The 19,359-nt window shown below is 33.6% G+C and overlaps 1 protein-coding gene across 3 annotated transcripts in view; it reads left to right on the top strand.

The window, feature by feature from the left end:
* Positions 1-1,637: 1,637 nt before the first annotated feature.
* Positions 1,638-19,359, top strand: part of LOC140452070 (neuroglian-like) — a 39,257-nt gene continuing 21,535 nt past the window's right edge. For 2 of the 3 annotated variants that reach the window (XM_072546118.1, XM_072546115.1), the window contains exons 1-5: positions 1,638-1,794; positions 15,678-15,757; positions 17,544-17,673; positions 17,789-18,400; positions 18,585-18,775. In XM_072546118.1, coding sequence (XP_072402219.1) covers positions 15,700-15,757; positions 17,544-17,673; positions 17,789-18,400; positions 18,585-18,775 — 991 coding nt within the window. In that variant the 5' untranslated portion in view covers positions 1,638-1,794; positions 15,678-15,699. Of the gene's footprint in view, positions 1,795-15,575; positions 15,758-17,543; positions 17,674-17,788; positions 18,401-18,584; positions 18,776-19,359 lie in introns of those variants that run through there. The other variant, XM_072546116.1, reaches the window with a different exon arrangement.

Raw genomic sequence — 19,359 nt, 5'->3', positions numbered from 1 at the left:
TTATTTGTTATTTGTAATCATTATTGTTTACATTAAATCCATCCGCTAATAACCAATATGGTTGATGCGGCTGCCTTTAAATAATAAAAAAAATTAATAGTAATTAGTTTTTGGCAGATCCGAAGTTGACGTGACGATAAAGAAACTAAGCATAAGCAATATAGTGGGAGAATATAAAATATTTGAAAACGTACGAGACGTAGGGATTGAGATAATGCGTATGATCTGCAATGGAATCTGGTACACTGAAAAATGGCCAAATGAGCTATCTTTTATTCCTATATACAAAAAGGATCACAAACAGATTCAAGCAACTATTGTACAATGACATTAATGTTTAACGAATGCAAAGATCTTCGACGAAAGTCTAAAATCGATACTTTTACCACAGATTTCCCAAGAACAGTGCGGATTTGTACCAGGAAGAGGCATAAGAGGTATTCTTAATGTTCGCCAAATCATAGGAAAATTTCTATAATAAATCTAGATACAAAATGAGATAAAATGGGCTTATAATTGTGGTAAAAAATTGATACTCCTGATCATCTTGTTTTTCTGTTAAAGCTATATGTAAATAGTGCAGCCAATGTATGTACGTACATGAGATATCCTATCACTCTCACTCCCATTCTATTTAACATAATATTATTGTGTCACACCTGATTGCTGTTCTGTGCTTTAGTGCGTCTAGAATTTTTTTTATGTACTATGATCTAGAATTATCTTTTCAGCGCCACCATGTTCTACGAATCATTTCTATCGATGTTCTCGTCGCCGGTAATCTTCTGAAATTTCGTGTTATCGCGTGGATTCGGCCTCTGTCGCTCCGCTGGCTATTTCTAAAACAGATTTTCTTATTAGGTATATAAGCCGCTGAGCTACTTTCCAATCTCATGGAAGGTGGCAAGCACCGTCATGATTCCCAAACCACGGAAACCTCCAACCAACCCTGAATCATATAGACCTATTTCATTATTAACCACCCTAGGTAAAGTCTACGAAAGGATCCTTAAGGAAAGACCGTTATAATTCCTAAACGCTCACTTTGCCATTCCAAATCATCAATTCGGATTCGGGGCTGGACAATCCACACAAAATGCATTGATTGAAGCAGTAACTTTCATTTCACAATCAATTAACGAAAAAAGACACGGCATAGGCATATTCCTAGACGTCCAGAAAACATTCGACCAGGTCTGGCACACAGGCCTGATCAAAAAACTTCACCTTGCTGGACTGTCCACAACTTTCGTTAAATTAAGTTTCATGAATTTTTTTTGTTTTAAAGATATTTACTTGATTCCATACTTTATCCCAACATCGTATAAATAAAATATGAGGTTAGTTTATGAGTTAGTTTATACAATATGAGGTTAGTTTATAAAGATGTTTTATTTTATGTTCAAATATCTCGTGTGCTTGTTATTATTAATAAAAGAGTTCAAACTTGCTCTCCATTTACTGTGATTATTCCACTATGATAATTCATGAACTCATCGACAATAGTTTTACTGGATAAGTATTATAATATAAGATTTAGAATAAGTTTATCGCAATGTAGAGAGGATTGGCCTCTGCTCAGGTGTTTATTTCTTCGTCAAATGATAAAAAAAAGGTTAAAGTTGAAGATCAACAATCAATAATCTCATACTGTTTTAAAACTTTCACGACATATTATTGATAAGTTGAGCTGTAGGGCAATGAGTTCAAAAAATTCTAATATAATTTTTTGATTACGATATATAATTTGTTGTAAGGCGACAATTGGTTTGTGACAGCAACAGCTATAAGAAGGTAAATATTAAATATATCTATATAGTTTAACATCAAATACAAACTGTGAACACAATGAACATACTACTAATATATTTTAAATATATGTCAAAAACATTGAGATAATAATCAATATTAATGTACTAACCGCACACCGTTAATAACTAACTACATACATCGTAAAATTGGTTGCAAAACTTGTAGCGTGCTTATGTAACAAAAGGACGAGATACTATAAGAAATCTTCTACTTTTGCATACATTAGGTCTGTGACTTTTTTTTACTGGGTAATATTTAGTCTTATTTGTGATTCTTCGTAGGAGCCTTCTTCAATTTACGCCTAGTTGTCCCTACTACCTATAGATTTTAATTTCGTTATTTCAGCTGTTCTTAGGGTGCTTTATTTTCTTTTTTTTTGCTATTAGTTAGTTGCTGCGACCCCGGAAAAAGATACTCAATAATCTCCTTTTTAGTATCCGTTTGGGTAGTTTAACAGACTTCACTTTATTATCTCGTCTCTGAAGAATTCTGTATACCCTAGCACAAAAGGACGAATATCTTAGCTTCTTCTTCTTAAAGTGCCATACGTGCCTACGGAGATTGGCAGTCATAATGGCTATTTTTATTTTTGAACTTGCGGCTCTAAACAAATCAATCGATCTGCGTTGATACCAATCACGCAGATTATTCAACCAAGAATTCTGCTTTCGGGAAAGAGATCTTCCTTGAATCTTTCCCTGTATTATGAGTCTCAAGATTTCATATTTTGTTTGTCTCATCAGATGGTATAGGAATTCGAGTTTTCTTGTTTGTATAGAGGTGATTAGTTCTGTTTCTTTACCAACCCTCTTATGCGTATATTGATACATATATCAATATACGCATAAGAATTCTTAGATATTACGTCTTTAGTGTCCTTTATGGAGTAGAAAGCTGGAGTCTTACAGAAGATGCCATAAAACGATTAGAGGCATTTGAAATGTGGTGCTACCGACGTATGTTGAGGGTCTCATATACACACCACACAAGTAACATAACTATTCTTCAGAGGCTAAGAAAAGACAAAGAAATTATTAACACCGTGAAGAACAGAAAATTGGCTTATTTCGGCCACATAATGCGTAATAATAAATACCGAGTTCTATAGTTGATTCTACAAGACTAGATTAAGAGTAAGAGAGGCAATGGACGTAGACGTATATCCTGGCTGGCCAATCTTAGGAAGTGTACTGGTCTAACGTTAACTGACCTCTTTCGGGCTGCTGTGAATAGAATAAGATGGGTCAATGTGGTCGCCAATATATCTAGAAGATAGGCACATTTAGAAGAAGACCAACCCTTTGCAGTACTTCTTTATTTTTAATTATATCAGTCCATGATACTTTTAACACTCTGCGGTATAACCAGTTCGAAGGTCTCGATTCTTTTTAAATTGCATTTTTTTAATGTGCAAGTCTCGACAGCTCCAATTAGGTTTTCCATACATCATTAACAAAATCCTCATTTACCAAACCTACCCATAGAGATACTGCAAATTCTTTTATTCCATACATAAATTCAACCATCACCTAAAAGGTACTGCAATTTTACCGACGTATTTAGATACATCTAGCTATTTGGAACTAATGGTGCTTTTGAGTTACTTATATTTGTGCCTAATCAATTAATATTTTTTGTTTCAATATTCAAAATTAATAATTTCACACTTAATTGCACTCTCATTAAAATCAAGTTTCAACCTGCATACCATCATAGTTGTATCATTTTTTTTACATAGTACATTGTTTCTCATTCAGTCTGGTTTGATAAACAGATTCATGTTTTCCATAAATCTTTTTATTATATAACTTTTATCATATAAAAGATTATTTGGTTTAATCCAATATACGATATCCTCTTTAAACTAGCTAATAGCCACCTACATAGGCAACCAACTTCACGAGAAATATTATTTAATGTACTTCAATTTTTCAATCTCCTTTCTCCTTTATTCATTCATTAGCATCATAGGTAATAGTTTACCTTACCATCTATTTTATCACATTACACACTCTTACCCAAGATTGTAATGTCATGGCTCAAATGTAGGATCAGCCATCGACTTCATTCATGCAATTAAGTGGTTTTTGTTCAACAATTTAACTTCACTCTTTTTTTTTGGCCTTAGGTTCAAAACATATTTAGCCAGACAATTGGTTGAATACGTAAAACAATTAACTCCTACACTTCCTTTAAATTCATTTCTGATAATTTCCTAACCGTTCGTTCATTAACTCAATTTCCTAACCTTCCCATTGAAAACACTACTGGGTGACTATACAAAAAGACTTGAATCACCTTCTTTACTGGTTACCGCTAGCCCCCTAAACTTAAACTCTAATAACACACCAAACACAACAAACTTCGCAACTCCTAAATCAGCTCCTAAAAAGAAAACAAAAACTGATGACAAAGAAATTGGTAAAATTAATCCATCTGCCCATTCAAGTATTGAAAAATTAATTTGTGCTAATCCAGAAAAATTTTCGTTATCATCATTACAAATAATTGCCTTCCTAGAAAATTCCTTTGGGAGTAGTGATCCTCTCAAAGAAGCTTATAATTTCACCACGAACATTTATTTTTTCCTCGAAGATCTTACACAAATACATGTACCAACTGTATCCGATAGATCACTTAAAAGTCGCATTACAAGAATAACGAAAAAGCTAAAACGAACATTAAATTCTATAAACGCTGACGAACTTACCAGCCTTATGTCCAATAATTCATGTGACTTTAATTGCAATGATATCGATCTTTTCTAAAATTACGTAATTAGTACAAGGTATATTCTTTCTACCAACTAAATAAGTTTTTAAATTCACTATTTTACAATGGAACTGCAACGGATACTATCCGCGCCTTGAACACATTAAATATCTTATATCAATTTACCATCCAGATTTTCTTTGTCTCCAAGAGACTAATTTTAATACAACTAATATTCCTCATCCTAAATCCTTTGAAGGATACCAGTTCATTAGGACGAACTGCTTCAGAGCTAGTGGAGGTGCATCAATATTTGCGTCCAGCGAAATCTTCTCAACAATGCTACCATTAATAACGAATCTTGAGGTAATTGCCATAACTACATATTGCCCTAATGAACTTACCATCTGCTCCATCCATTTCCCCAAACCATTTTCTAAAAGAAGAAGAGCTCCTAGACCTTATACTCCAACTTCCACAGCCGTTTATTCTCACAGGAGACTGCAATGCATATAACAGTATGTGGGGTTCTCAATCAACATTTGGACGGGGAAAAGTAGTTGAAAATATTATTAACTCCACAAACTCATGTCTTCTTAACACAGGATCTAATACTCATTTTAATATTTCCTCTGGATCTTTCTCTGCTATAGATCTTAGTATTAGTGACACTAAATCTGCACCTTTTTTAACCTGGCAAACAGCTGACGATCTCTTTAATAGCAATCATTATCCTATAATAATTTCCAACAATTTTAATGGGAGTGCCTCTGCCAAAAGCTATTGGCGCCTAAATAAAGCTAGCTGGCCAGAGTATTCAAAAGCTGTTGACACTCTCTTGTTCGCTCATGATCATCTAATAATCAATGATGTAGACTATTTGTTAACGTCAATGGCAGACACTATTCTTCCAGCTGTTAAGACTCACATTGGCAAAACATCATTCTCTCCAAATCATAAAGCAGTTCCTTGGAGGAACTCTTCTTGTGAAGAGGCGATTCGTGTATCCAAAAAAGCTTTAAATAAGTACCAAAAAAATTACCAATTTAGTAAGTTATTGCATTTGTTTATTGGCTTAAAAATGGTACAGTTGTTTAAAAAAATCAATGGGTTCTCCTATTCTAATGATTTCAATGATTCGACTTTTATTTGACAGCTTAAATACTATTTTATAGCCAAAAAAAACTTTCATGTATTTAAAATTATTTTTGTTGGGTCTGCATAAGTTTGAAAATTAATAAGTTTTTTCCAAAAATTTAGATTACAAAATTATTTTGCAGAAACTACTTGATCGATTGTGCTAAAATTTTGCATAGTGTTTTTTTTATATATATTTTAAGAATATTCTGGGTGAAATTTGAAAGTTCTATGTGGCTCTTAAATACCTGAAAAAAATTATTGAAAAAACATTTTTGACCCTTTTTTAATTTTGCAATAGTAGTTATTATTTTTTTAATTTGCAATCAATTTTGTCTTATAGGAAATTTAATTGAAAAATTAAATTTATAATTGTTTTGTTGTTACAAAATGAGAAAAACATATTCACCCTAGTGAGGGTATTTTAGAACAGATACCGCCTGAACTACTATGGCAATTAAAAATATGAACTCTTATAATTTAAGGTCCACGTGATCAAAACTGAAAGGTAAATGTAGTGGTTTTATTTGGTTTTTTTTATTTAATGGTTTTTCCACGTAATTCCACTTGTAATCTATGGTTTTCCCACGTAAGTTTCGTATCCAAGGTCAGTCCCAAGAATCTCATGATATTGATGAACTTGGGGATTTGATTGTATAATTTTAATTGAAGTTTAGTCATATAACATTTCTTAGAAAATAAGTCATTTCGCTTTGCATTACAAATCTACCAAACGCATAAATATTAATAGGGGTAATTTATAAAAGATTGTGTTTACATTAGTCAGTGGCGGCTCACCATCGCACTTACAACAAAATCCTCTAAAAAAAGTATACAGTAAAACTGCGGTAATTTTTTTTTAAATAAATAACATTTTATTCATATAATATCACACATCACTAAATATTTTGTAATAAATCAGTCGTTGCAAATCAGTTAATATTTACCTTATCCGTACTTTTCTTTTACATATTTAAAGAGAAGAAGGAAAATCTGCATACAGACACCTGTGACTCACATAGGTAGTGTTGGGTTCCTAATACCCTAACGAAGCTGGGCCGGGACGAGATGCCCGAGGGAGTTAGACCTTTGACACTTCTTCCCGTCACCACTCCGAGACGGTCGGCGTCCAACTAAAAACCTCTCCTCTGTCACACCAGACATCACGATGGAAGGGCTGGTTAAGGCAAGACATCTCTCCTGATGCCCTGCTATCACCCGATTCCCATTCTATCTCCCACACATTTATCGGGGAAACCACACCCATACGAACCACCAAAGACTTTCAACCCCTTGCCTTAGCGAGGCTGTCATCTCTCTCGCATCATCTGTCTCTCATTCACTCCTATTTCGGCCTGTGACAGTCCGAACCCCACCGAGGATCTACTCGCTCGTTTTAAAATTCTGTTGCGAGTTCCCTCTCCTCTAGTTCTTTTGAAGAAAGCAGCTCCCTGATAAATTTGTGGATCCGTGTCCACCATCACTCATCCCTCACCATTTTCTCCACCATTTATCTCACGGAATCAAACATTCTGCAGTTACACTCTCTTTCAAACTTCTCTCTTTCATCCGCCCAACGCTCACACTCCAACATCGTGTGTGTCACAGTATCCGAGAGACAAAGTAAAGGCACTGATCGGACTGAGTCCTCCTCAACCTGAAAAGGTAGCTGCGAAAGCAGCCATTGCCTGTGAACATTTGTGTCAGATAATAATCCAGCTGCCTATGCCCACAGTCCACCCAGCTTCGAAGGTTCGGGATTAGTGACTTTTTCCACTCTGCCACATCACGTGTGGCCTCCCACTCTTGCTGCCACTGACCGATTGAAACTAAACTCTCGGACAGTTACCTTATCCTTATTACGGTATAATAAACTCAAGTCTATTCGGTGAACTTACGGATGTTTCGAATTAAGTAAATAGACAACGATTCAACTGAACAACTAAAGAACAATATTTAGGTTGATGCTTTGGGAAAATCCTAGAAAATAGACAGATTAAAATTTCATAACTAACCAAACTGGAGATGGAGATAAAGTACATTCATTTAGCAAATTCCCATCAGTAAATATGAGCACGTGTTGATATTCGCCGTCTCATTCGTCAAGAGGCTATTAAATATAATTTATTACCTTAAGCCAGCCAGATTCTCATGTTACAGATCCCAACTTGCGAGCATTTTAAATTCAAATTGTATCGTGTTGATTTTTAAGTTAATATATTGTGTTATATTTATGTTATTAGTTATTGTTAAGTTATTTACTGGTCGTGTTATTTTTTAGAGTTTAGTTTAATTGTGATATAATGATTAAATTTCAAGAAATTCTTACACTATCAGTTTCAAAAGTAAATATTTTTAAAAATCATATGATACATAGGTCGTATATCAGTACGACCCTGTTTGGCTTACACGTGGTTCTATTGACGATTGGGAATTTGTAAAATGAATAGGGTATAGTAATCACGAAAAAATGTTAATTATCATCAAATTTATTTATAAAAAAAGGAAAAGAATAAAAAATAGTTCAATTTTAAGAAACGATTGAAACCACATTTAGCCCACGACAACGCCCGTATCAAGTACGCTTGTAAAAGTATAACGATTAAGGTAATGTCATTTTATTAGTGAGATGAAGTTTCTGTTATCTTACAGCTGAATGCATTGTTAATTTTGTGAAAATCTGTTGGTGCTATTTTACTGAAAATGCCAAGACGTGTTTTAGATGTAAATACTCTAATTATTTGTAACCTACATAAATACTTTATAGCGGAAAAAAATAATGGTGGTCCTTTAAAATCGCTAACGTCTGTGCAACAATGCGTTTCAATACGAGATGATCTATAAAAGTTAGCTTCTTTAGTTCTTTATATAATTCTCTTCCTCCCTACTTTAATTCCAGTACTATTTCATTTTCTCCAGCTGCTTTTCTGTTTCGGAGGTTTTTCATTTCTTTTTGTACTTCTTCTTCTGTGGGAATTTCTGCTTCGTCGTTATCTTGTACTATTGATCTTATTTCTTAATCACAGTGTTCCTCCGTAGTGAATAGCATTTTTTCATAATATTCTTCCCATATTCTGCTATTCTGTTTATTTTCAAATACGGTTACTCATTTTCAGCTTTTTAGTCCTCTTGTTTTAATGCTGGGCTTATTTTTTGTTGCTCTGACATTTTTTAATATGGTCAAACTTTCCATTTAACCAGTCATTTCCTTCTTTTTATTTGTTGCGTTGGCTTTTTTTATCGCAATTTTGTATTCTTCCCTGTTTTGTTCTGACGGGTTGTTGATCCATGTCATTTTGGCGGAGTTTTTTAGTATTCTCTCAGTTTCTAAGTCTTGATCGTACCAGTTTTATTGCTTTTTGTTGTTTTTTTCTATTATTTCATTTATTTTGCTTTTAACTATCTTTCGTTTATGTTTGTGGGTTGACTCATAAAGTTGGATATATTTTCATTCATCTGTTGTTCAAATTTTTCTCTTATTTCAGTTTCGCGCGCTCATTACCAGAAAGTGGTCAGTGTCCGAGTTTATCCCTCTGTAAGACCTCGTGTCCAGTGTTTTCTGTATTAATTCTTTCGTTGCTAAGACGTGGTCCATTTAATTTTCACTGCCAGATGGGTGTCTCCAGGTTGTCATATGTTTTCTTGGATGCTTAAAGTTTGTCGATATGAAAGCCATATTGATCATGATCATGACTCCACCCAAAAATGTTTTTGATTGTCATGAATATCTTTCAAAGTTCCGTTCAGTGCCTTTAATGGCCTCTTGTGGGCCAATGTACATTCATCCCAAAAGATTATTTTGCATACTGGTAAAATCTTCGCCATTCTCTATTTTTGGAGATGTTGCAATCGGGTGTTTCATTAATTTGTATGTTTAATGGTAATTTCAAGGCCAAATTTGCAATTCGTTCCCTTCCAATAAACTTGCAGATCCTGGGATCAAATTTGTATGAACTATTTCAAAAATGCTTCACTGTTGAACTGTTGTTCTCTTTGCAACTGTTATTATTTTTTATAAAGTCACAAAAGAAATGAATAACATTTATTTGTTTACTGCCTAATACTAATAGTGCGTCATAAATTTTCTTTGAAAGATATATTAAGCTACATAAAAAACTGTGTTTGATAATAAACTAAAATAAAAAAAAAATAAAATAAAAGACAGACCAAACAATTGAATAAGCATACTGCGGGTCTGTTAATATTCGTCAAATTTAAGATTAGATTTTATTATATACTTTATTCCATTTTGTAATATTTTATTCTATTTTATTTTAATTTTATTTAATTTTATTTTATTTTACTTTATTTTACTTTATTCTATTTTATTCTTTTTTACCCTATTTTATTTTATTTTGATAAACAGGTTTTGACTTATCGCTGAATTTAAAATCCACCTAACAATATATATGTTGTCAAGTCTCCCTTTAAGAAAAGGTAACATTTCAACGTTGTCGTTGGTAACCCTTCAGCTCTTTACGTTGCGTTTTCTTTCGTGAAATAACATCGTTGTCCATTCACCAGGTGGACAGCAAAATTAACTACAGTGGGATGCCTTTTGTGTATGGAAAATGAAAAGATTCTCCAAACCGCCTCATTGACATATCTTCCCATGTGATATGTTGAAACCATCATTATTATTTGTCAATCATCTCAATCTATTAATACTGACATTAGAGAGTTATTGAAACCGTAAGGTGACAGCCGCCTTTATTGCAGAATCCTCTAATAAAGTACAAAATACTTTATGACTAAAAGAGAGTTAATGCTAGCGTGTTAAAGAAATCTTTTATTTTGACAAATGACATTAAATATTTTTTCTATAATATAAAAATAACGAATAAATGCCTATAAGTATCGTCCTATTTGTTACTTCTATACCTTATCCTAGATTAAATGTTAAAATAAGATAACTGAAAAGATTAAAAAGGTTAATTATAATTAAATTGTTATTTAAGGAATACAATAATCCATAATACCTACTCATCTTACAAAATGGACAAACCATTAGATATAGCTACTTTAACTGGCGCAAATGATGAAGAAATATAGTTGTTAAAAATACTTATGAATATTATCAGTATAACGCAAAACAATAATTATGAAGATTTACTAATTGAGAATAATAATAATACCAAAAACAGTATTCATTAAATAAAACAAAACATGAAAGTTAATCATGTGACTTCAAATGAAGTTAGACGTCTTTTTTCTTTCTACACGTAATTTGACAGGTAATCTTTAAATAAAAGACAGAACAGTACTCTGTTCTGTATTTAATTTAACACGTTGATCGCCATGTGTGGCAAGTGTGCCTCGCACGAATGTCAACAGGCCGCGCCGCACACATATGTCTGGCATGTAATGTTTTACTCCAAGCCGCGCTGCACAGAATTGCTTCACGTTTGAGTAGAAATGCTATGAGAAATAAGAGTAGATGGCCCAATGAACAAGTTAGTTGGCCCGGCTCTGGACCCGAATATATACGATTTGATTAAGGGTTGAATGTCACAATATCATACCATAATATTTTTGGCATCTGAACTAATCCCATCCAAATCTGTACACCCAAAAATATTTTCAATTCGTCAGTAGTAGTATCCTTCCATTGTCGAATCCGAGCTTGAAGTAAATTGGTTCTTTCTGCTTTTTGCGAAGCGTATTTATTGGTTTCTTGAACCATCAAATTCATGATATCGTCATCCACAAACAGTAAAAAAAATCAATAGGCTGGTTATCATGCATACCTGAGATATTTTCATTTATATTTAACCCTTACTCGAAAACAGTGAAATGTTTCAAATTATCCCCGGTTACCTCATTCCAGTTCAACACTGTAGAAGCACTAGGTATTTCATCAGCTTTATCACTATCCCACTCAAAGTTTCTGATAACACTTTCAATCGTTTCGTCTATTAGATTCGTATGACTGCCAACAGGATTAGTTTCCATGTTGTCAGTATGCTTTTCTCGTTTAACGCTTTCGATTTGTACTGCAAATGATGTACTGGGTTGATCTATGCTATTAGAGTTATTAGAAACGTTGAGTACCTTTTTTTTTCTTCTTTTTTTTTGAACAGGTGATGAAGAATAATTAGATGAATCTGAATAATAACTACTTGCGATATAACTTTCCGATAAACACTCAAACACCTCTTCATCTGACAACATATCATCCATTAGTTTGTGTAGTTTACTTTGATTTTTTTCATAATCACCCATTTTTCTCAATTTTACTGCGATACTGTTACTACGATAACAAGTTGATGCGAACTAAATAATATACTATTTAGAACTTGGATCTAGGGATCCCACCTTAAATTTTTACCTTTACCATGCGAGCTGCGCGATGCTCCATTACGCATATTATGATTTTAAAATTTTGGCTTATGATTTCAAGAAATAATAAATTGGCAATTTATTTGACAACTAGATTTAAGCTAGATATTTAATTAACCAATTATAATCTTTCATTTATGTAGTCTTATCGAAAATATGATTAAAATGGTGACTAGCAAATCTCATAAATAAAAAAACTTACAAATAATTCTTAATTTAAAAGAAAATTTTATCCTTCATATCATTCATAATATATTATCTTAATTTTCAAAATTCTTTCTTTCCTCTTTCAAAAAGCATATTTCTTGTTTTCTTTGACAAACATTGAGTACTTCTACTGTTTTTTTTGTATGTTTCTTTACATTTTATTCCCACTACTAAATAGCAAAATCTTTTACAATGAAACTTTTTTAAACTTCTTTTTTAATTTAAATATTATGTTTATATGGAATTAAGCCACAATTTATTGGTTGTAATGAAAATCACATTTTTTAACTAACCAAAGTTTGACGTTTTGAAATCGTTTTCAAAATATTTATAGAAATTTTGAACAGCCTAAGAAAACGAAGGATCGACCAAGGTTATTTTTATTGGTTATAATATGATGAAAATTGATCTCCTTTTATAATCGGCAAAAGATACAGGTTATGTTAGGAGAAACAAAAATGTCAAAATCTTAAAATTATCTGCGTAAATGGTGCATAGCGCATCTCGCATCTTCTTCTTCAAGTGCCATCTCCGCGGCGGAGGTCGGCAATCATCATAGCTATTCGAACTTTTGAGACGGCTGCTCTGAAAAGTTCATTTGATGTACATCCGTACCACTCTCTCAGGTTGCGCAGCCATGACATTCTACGCCTCCCTATGCTTCTCTTTCCTTGGATCTTTCCCTGCATGATCAGTTGGAGCAAGGTGTATTTCTCTCCACGTGTAATATATCCGAGATATTCCAATTTTTTTGTTTTTATTGAATTTAAAATTTCCATTTCTTTGTTCATCCTTCTCAGAACCTCTTTGTTTGTGACGTGTTCTGTCCATGATATTTTCAGAATTCTTCTGTACACCCACAGCTCAAATGATTCCAGTTTTTTCATTGATGTAGAATTCAAGCTACAAAACACCACGCCCTACCAAAAACACCACGTGCGAACTTCTGCAAGGACCACCGACTAATAAGCCTAATGAGTCACTTTTTGAAACTTTTCCTGAGAATACTTCACACTAGATTGTTTAAGAAATGTGAAGAGGTCAGTGGATGGAGTCAGTTTGGTTTCAAAAATGGACTTGGCACGAGAGAAGCGATCTTTAGTATGCAAACATTGATACAGAATTGTTTAGATCAAAGAAAGGATGTTTTTATCTGTTTCATCGATTACGAGAAAGCATTCGATAATGTAAAACATGAATTGATGATAAAATACCTACAAGAGTTGGGATTGGATGCAAAGGATATAAGAATCATTGCCAATCTGTATTGTAATCAGACAGCAACAGTACGTCTTCAAAATTCCAACGAAACAGAAGATTTCTCCATTAAAAAAGGAGTAAGGCAAGGTTGTATACTGTCTCCAATGCTGTTCAATTTATACGTAGAAAAAGCCTTCGCAGAAGCAGTGGAAGACTCTAATAAGGGTATTAAAGTTAACGGCATATTTATTAATAACATCAGGTATGCCGATGATACAGCCATAGTGGCAGATAACATCGAAGATCTTCAATGCCTTTTGAATGATCTAACTTTTGCAAGTGAAGCTCGGGGTTTGAAAATAAATATCAAGAAGACAAAATCAATGATTATAAGTAGAAATGATTACCCCAACGCAAAGATATATGTCTCTGGAGAAGAAATCGAACAAGTCAGGCAATTCAAATACTTGGGATGTTTGCTGAATGAGGGTTGGGACCCCGAGAATGAAATAAAGAGCAGAGTTAAACAAGCCAGAAATGCTTTTTTGAGGCTTCGTAAGTTTCTGACTGATCGCAAATTGGACTTCAACCTCCGATACAAGATGCTTAAGTGTTACGTGTGGCCTGTTCTCCTGTACGGAATGGAAGCATGGGCGTTAAAGGCCAGTTCCATTAACAAACTTGAAGTGTTCGAAATGTGGTGCCTGCGTCGAATGCTCAGAATATCATGGACGGACAGGGTCAGAAATGAGGAAGTACTCAGAAGAGTGGGCTTACAGGATAGGGAACTTTTTAATTATGTAAAAAGTAAGAAGACTGCATACTTGGGGCACATTATACGAGGAGAACGATACACTTTTCAGCAACTGATACTCGAAGGGAAAATAGAGGGTAGGAGAGGTCTCGGACGTAAAAAAATGTCATGGCTGCGCAATATTCGACAATGGACAGGAATCCACAGCTATGAAATGCTTCGCAATGCTGCTAAAAACAGAATTATTTAATCCAGAATATTTAACATCTCACCTGACAAGACGATGTACGGTGGACGCCTACGCAGAAATGCATGGCACCTTAAGAAGAAGAAGAAGCATTCAAGGTCCAAGATTCCATTCCATAAAATAAGGTCGAAAAAACATAGCACATCGCCAACCTAACTCTTAGTTCCAGTTTTAAATCCCTGGTACATTGAACTCTTCTCATTTTGTTGAAATTTGCTCTAGCCCTTTCTATTCTTATTTTTATCTCCTGATTGTAATCATTTGTGGAGTTAATCATTGTTCCCAGGTATGCATATTTGTCCACTTGTTCGACGTTGGTTTCGTTTATTAGAAGATTCTCGTTATTTCTTTGAGTTTTCGATATTCTCATAAATTCTCATGCATCTCGCATGGTAAAGGTAAAAATTTAAGATGGGATCCCTAGATCCTTGTCTATTTAGACCCATACCGCTACAATACGCAGGTGAATAATACACTGGTTGGACCCATCCCGCTACAATACGCAGGTTTATTCTTGCAAATTTGCGAGGCACGTGCGCATCGCATGGTCTCAGCTGACAATAATTTTATTTCTTAGACCGCACGATGCACCCGTACCTCGCAATTCAAAATCATGTTTAGAAAGAAATTTTGCTATATTTAAGAAATGCGTTGTTTTTGTACTGCATTTTTATAACTTCCTTTATTGGTCATAGTATGACGCCATCTATTAGGTCTTTCCGTACAATTTTTTGAAAATTATCTTATAAGTACACAAACCTTCTCCTGATAATAACAAACACAACAACAAAAAAGACTTATCTAATCTGGTGCAGTCCTTCTGAAATGATGTCCGTACAAAAGTTTCGGCGATTCATATTTATTAATATAGATTAGTTTCTTTTTAGAAAACTACTTTAATTGCTAAATTAATTTTAAATGTGGCAGGAACTTTGTAATACTAACTATTTTTAAATCAAAAATAGGTCAGATAGTACAATACTATTTTTTTAGTTGTTGATTCTACTCGAAAATTACTAAATCTCTTAGGGTTCGTGTTCGCATGAAAGAAATGTTTTTACCTTCCAAAATCAGATATGACGAGACGCCACTAATACATTTTTATATCTTTATTATGCACGGTCGACGAAAAGCTCAAGAGTATTAAACCCATAAGTTCAATTGTTTTTTAATTTTATTTCCATTAATATAATAAATAGTTATGAAGTAGTCTGTTAATTTTTTAGGGAGATTTTTATTTATTTTCATATAGAAATTATTTTGTTCTAGGTCTTAAAATAACTTTAACGATATGGCAAATAATTACTTTGTCATATTGTCTTTATATTTGGGCTTCGCAGTCAGTGAACGTAAGTATTGAACTTTATTTTAGCAGCCGATCCAGGTAACGTAAAACAACAAACATTTCATTATAGTACATATAATAATTGCTGTATTTAATTTGTAACCAAAGATTATATAGTTATGTTATGAAAAAAAGTTAATTAGACTAGTCCGTGTATTAATTTCCGTACATTGTTCCATCAGCTATACATACTTCCTTTGATCTTTTTATTTATTGTAGTATTTTCTTGTGCAACTTGTATTCATTCACATTTCTACCTCTTAATTTCCTTTGCTCTTCCATCATATGCAATATTTTATCTGTCATCCATTCTTGCTTCTTTTCTTTTTTTTTTATTTAAGATTTTCGTGCGAAAGTATGGTAATAGATGTCTTCATGTTGTTCCACTTTTGTTATATGCAACTAGTAGTGTTTTCAACTATTTTAGCAAAATTCTTATTAAGCTCTGTTTTTACTTTTTCCTGAATGTTGTTTTCTTTCAGAAGTTTTATATCTATTTTGTGCATCATTTTCTTATGAATTATTTTGTGTCGTATGTTGTTATTGGCAACTAATAGACGTGTTTGTTGAGGTGGTATAATGTGGAAACCTTTTGTTTATATTGATAAGATTTATTAGGTTTCCTATGATATTCCCTGGGATATTACCGGGTGCTTTCAATGTTTAAAGCCTTCTTCAATGTAATTTAAAAGATGTATTCATTACAACCATATCCGTCTCTTGGTAGAATTGGTTCAGCCTTTCTCCTCCTTCGTTTCTTGTGTCAAGACCATATATGTCCACACAACGTTCTCGACTGTACCTTGTCCTATTTTGGCGATAAAATCGCTCGTTATAATAGTTAGTTCATATTTTTTGTCAGTTTTAGAGAATCTGATGAAAATGTTCTATTTCTTATTCAGTGGGTACGGATGTCGGTGAGTAGACTTAAATAATGTTTATATTAGAGGGAGTTAAGTTAATCTTCAATAACAAAATTCTGTCTGATATGGGTGTAAATGCTATAACTGCTTTAGCTATTCCCCCTTTTACCATTATCGCTACGCCATTTCTGATTCTTGTTGTGTCATCTCGCGAATAATAAATATGATGTTAACATCTATAATTGTTACTCCAGAATTTGGCCATCGAAATTCCCAGCATCCTAAAATTTCAATGTTCTGGCGTGTCGTTTCTTGAATAATATTTGCTGCCTTACCTGCTTGGTACATTCTTCGAATATTCCTTTTCACTTTTGGGACATTATTGGCTTACCAGGGATTCTTAGCACTTAAGGGGTATCCGGGACTGAGGGCGTTTCTTTTGGATTTTCAGTCCTTGTGGTGTGCTTGGATATCCTTGCGGATCTTTAATTTAGCTCTTCCGTCCTCGGAGTCAATTTCTCAGCTTCAAGACAATGAAGTGCTGACGAACTGTTGACAAACAAGTGGGGGATTCCACCCTCTCTTAGTCCTGACTCCACCGGAAGGAGTGTAGTGATCATAGTGATGTAGTGTATTATCGGTCACCAAAGATCTCTGTCCCTGGTCATTTCTTGTAACTCATGCATAGGTCTTTTGCATATTCCTTTAATTTGATCTATCCATCGTGTTGGGGATCTTCCTTGTGATCTTCGGCTCTTTCGACTTTTGTTAGATTAGATGACATATACGTTTCATTTCTTCTTGTAGTGACCCTGTGTTTATGATCAATAGACTTAAATATGCATGTTTTTAGAAAATATGCATACTGTTAATGGAAACATATATTTAATAATAATATTATAAATTACAACTAATGTAATTGTTTAGGGATATCACCTCCATTGATCGTTAAAGGACCGCCAAGCGATGAGTTGCTTTTTGAAGTACCTGAACATAAGGACGACGATTCACGACCAATAATTTTAAATTGTGAAGCCGAGGGATTTCCCGCACCTAGGTAGTGATATTTTTAAATTTTGAATTTCATAAAAATTGGAAATAATAGAATATATTATTTACAATACTTTGTAGTTTTAGTTTAAACAATATTTTGATAAGAACTATTCTTGTAGATATTCATGGACCAAAGATGGCAAACCATTTAACTATCAAAGTTATGATGACAGGATATCAATACAGCCTGGACGTGGTACTTTAGTCATAATTAAACCAGTAGATGAAGATTATGGTCAATACCAATGTTTTGCTAAAAATGAATATGGCATCGCTACTTCTAACTCTGTATTTTTACGTAGAGACAAATTTGATTCATTCAATGTAAGTGCACCAACGACTGTGGTTGGTACCGAGGGCAAACCGTTCTTGATATCATGTAACCCCCCTGGAGGGTACCCGAGCCCCAAACTTAATTGGGTTTATATTACGAATTCAGGTGTAATGAAATCCATTAATTCTTCTCGGATAACTGTTGATCCCGAAGGAGATCTGTGGTTTTCTAATTTAACTCGAATAGACGATAGTAATGGGGAGTTTTTTTACGCATGTGTAGCAGTCTTAGGAGTAAAGAGGGAATACAAACTTCTTAACAGAATATCTCTCAATGTAACACCAGCTGAAGATTTTAATTACAACAGACAACCACCTACGAAACAATATGTCAGTCAAAAAAATAAAGTGGGATTACGAGGAAAATCTGTAGAAATATTTTGTATATATGGTGGAACGTAAGTAGCGTTTTTTAACGTTTTTGACATTTCTAATATTTTTGTCTTCCTTCCGCATTCTACATTTGGTTTACCTTTTGCTTTTTTTACTTTCAATTTTATTATTGCAACAGGAAGTTTGTCTATGTATTTACCTCAATAATAATTATTAACATTTTTAGTATTTTTAAAAGTCTTCTTTTAGACCGCTACCTCAAACTGTTTGGAGAAAAAACGGACAGGTATTATATAGTTCAGATCGAATAAGACAAGCTAATTATGGAAAATCTCTTCTAATAAATGATGTCGATTTTAATGATGAAGGAAATTATACTTGTGAAGTAAGTAATGGTGTTGGTGAAGCTCAGTCACATTCAATAGACTTGAAACTTTTGGGTAAGTACTTACCTTATAATTAAAAATTCTTAATATTTTTTTTTATTTATTTAAATGATTATTGTTTATTTAAGATGGTTATATTAAAAATTATCTCACATATCTGTCAACTATCAATGGGGTTATCTCATTCTCTAACTAATATATAAAATCGTTGCTGCCCATATACTTTAGATCCCTGCCTTTATTTTACACCTCTACTATACACCTACGATAAAATAATCATGATCGTCCTAGAATTGTTATAGTTTCTTTACAGACTAATGTCTTTCTCAGATTTGAAACTAAATTAACTTCTTCTTCTTCCCCAGCTTTTCCTTTTTCAGGAGCCGCTGTTCTTTATCTTCTTCGCCACTCGTTTCAGTCCATCGTGACCTCTTCATTTAAACCATCCTCTCAAGTCATCCCCCATACACTCCGTCCATCTTCTCCTCTGTTTTCCTCTACCTCTCTTTCCCTCAACTTCTAACAGCTCTATCCTTCGTCCTACATAGTTCGTCGTACTAATTTTTCCCCAAGCAATTCATGAAACTAAAATGACCAGGTATTTCGAAATGTTATAGTACTAGAAGTCAACATTAACT

This window comes from Diabrotica undecimpunctata, chromosome 10 (genome assembly GCF_040954645.1).
Source record: "Diabrotica undecimpunctata isolate CICGRU chromosome 10, icDiaUnde3, whole genome shotgun sequence".
Classification (NCBI taxonomy): domain Eukaryota; kingdom Metazoa; phylum Arthropoda; class Insecta; order Coleoptera; family Chrysomelidae; genus Diabrotica; species Diabrotica undecimpunctata.
The sequence above is the reverse complement of the archived record's forward strand: the minus strand, read 5'-3'. Positions and strand labels throughout refer to the sequence as shown.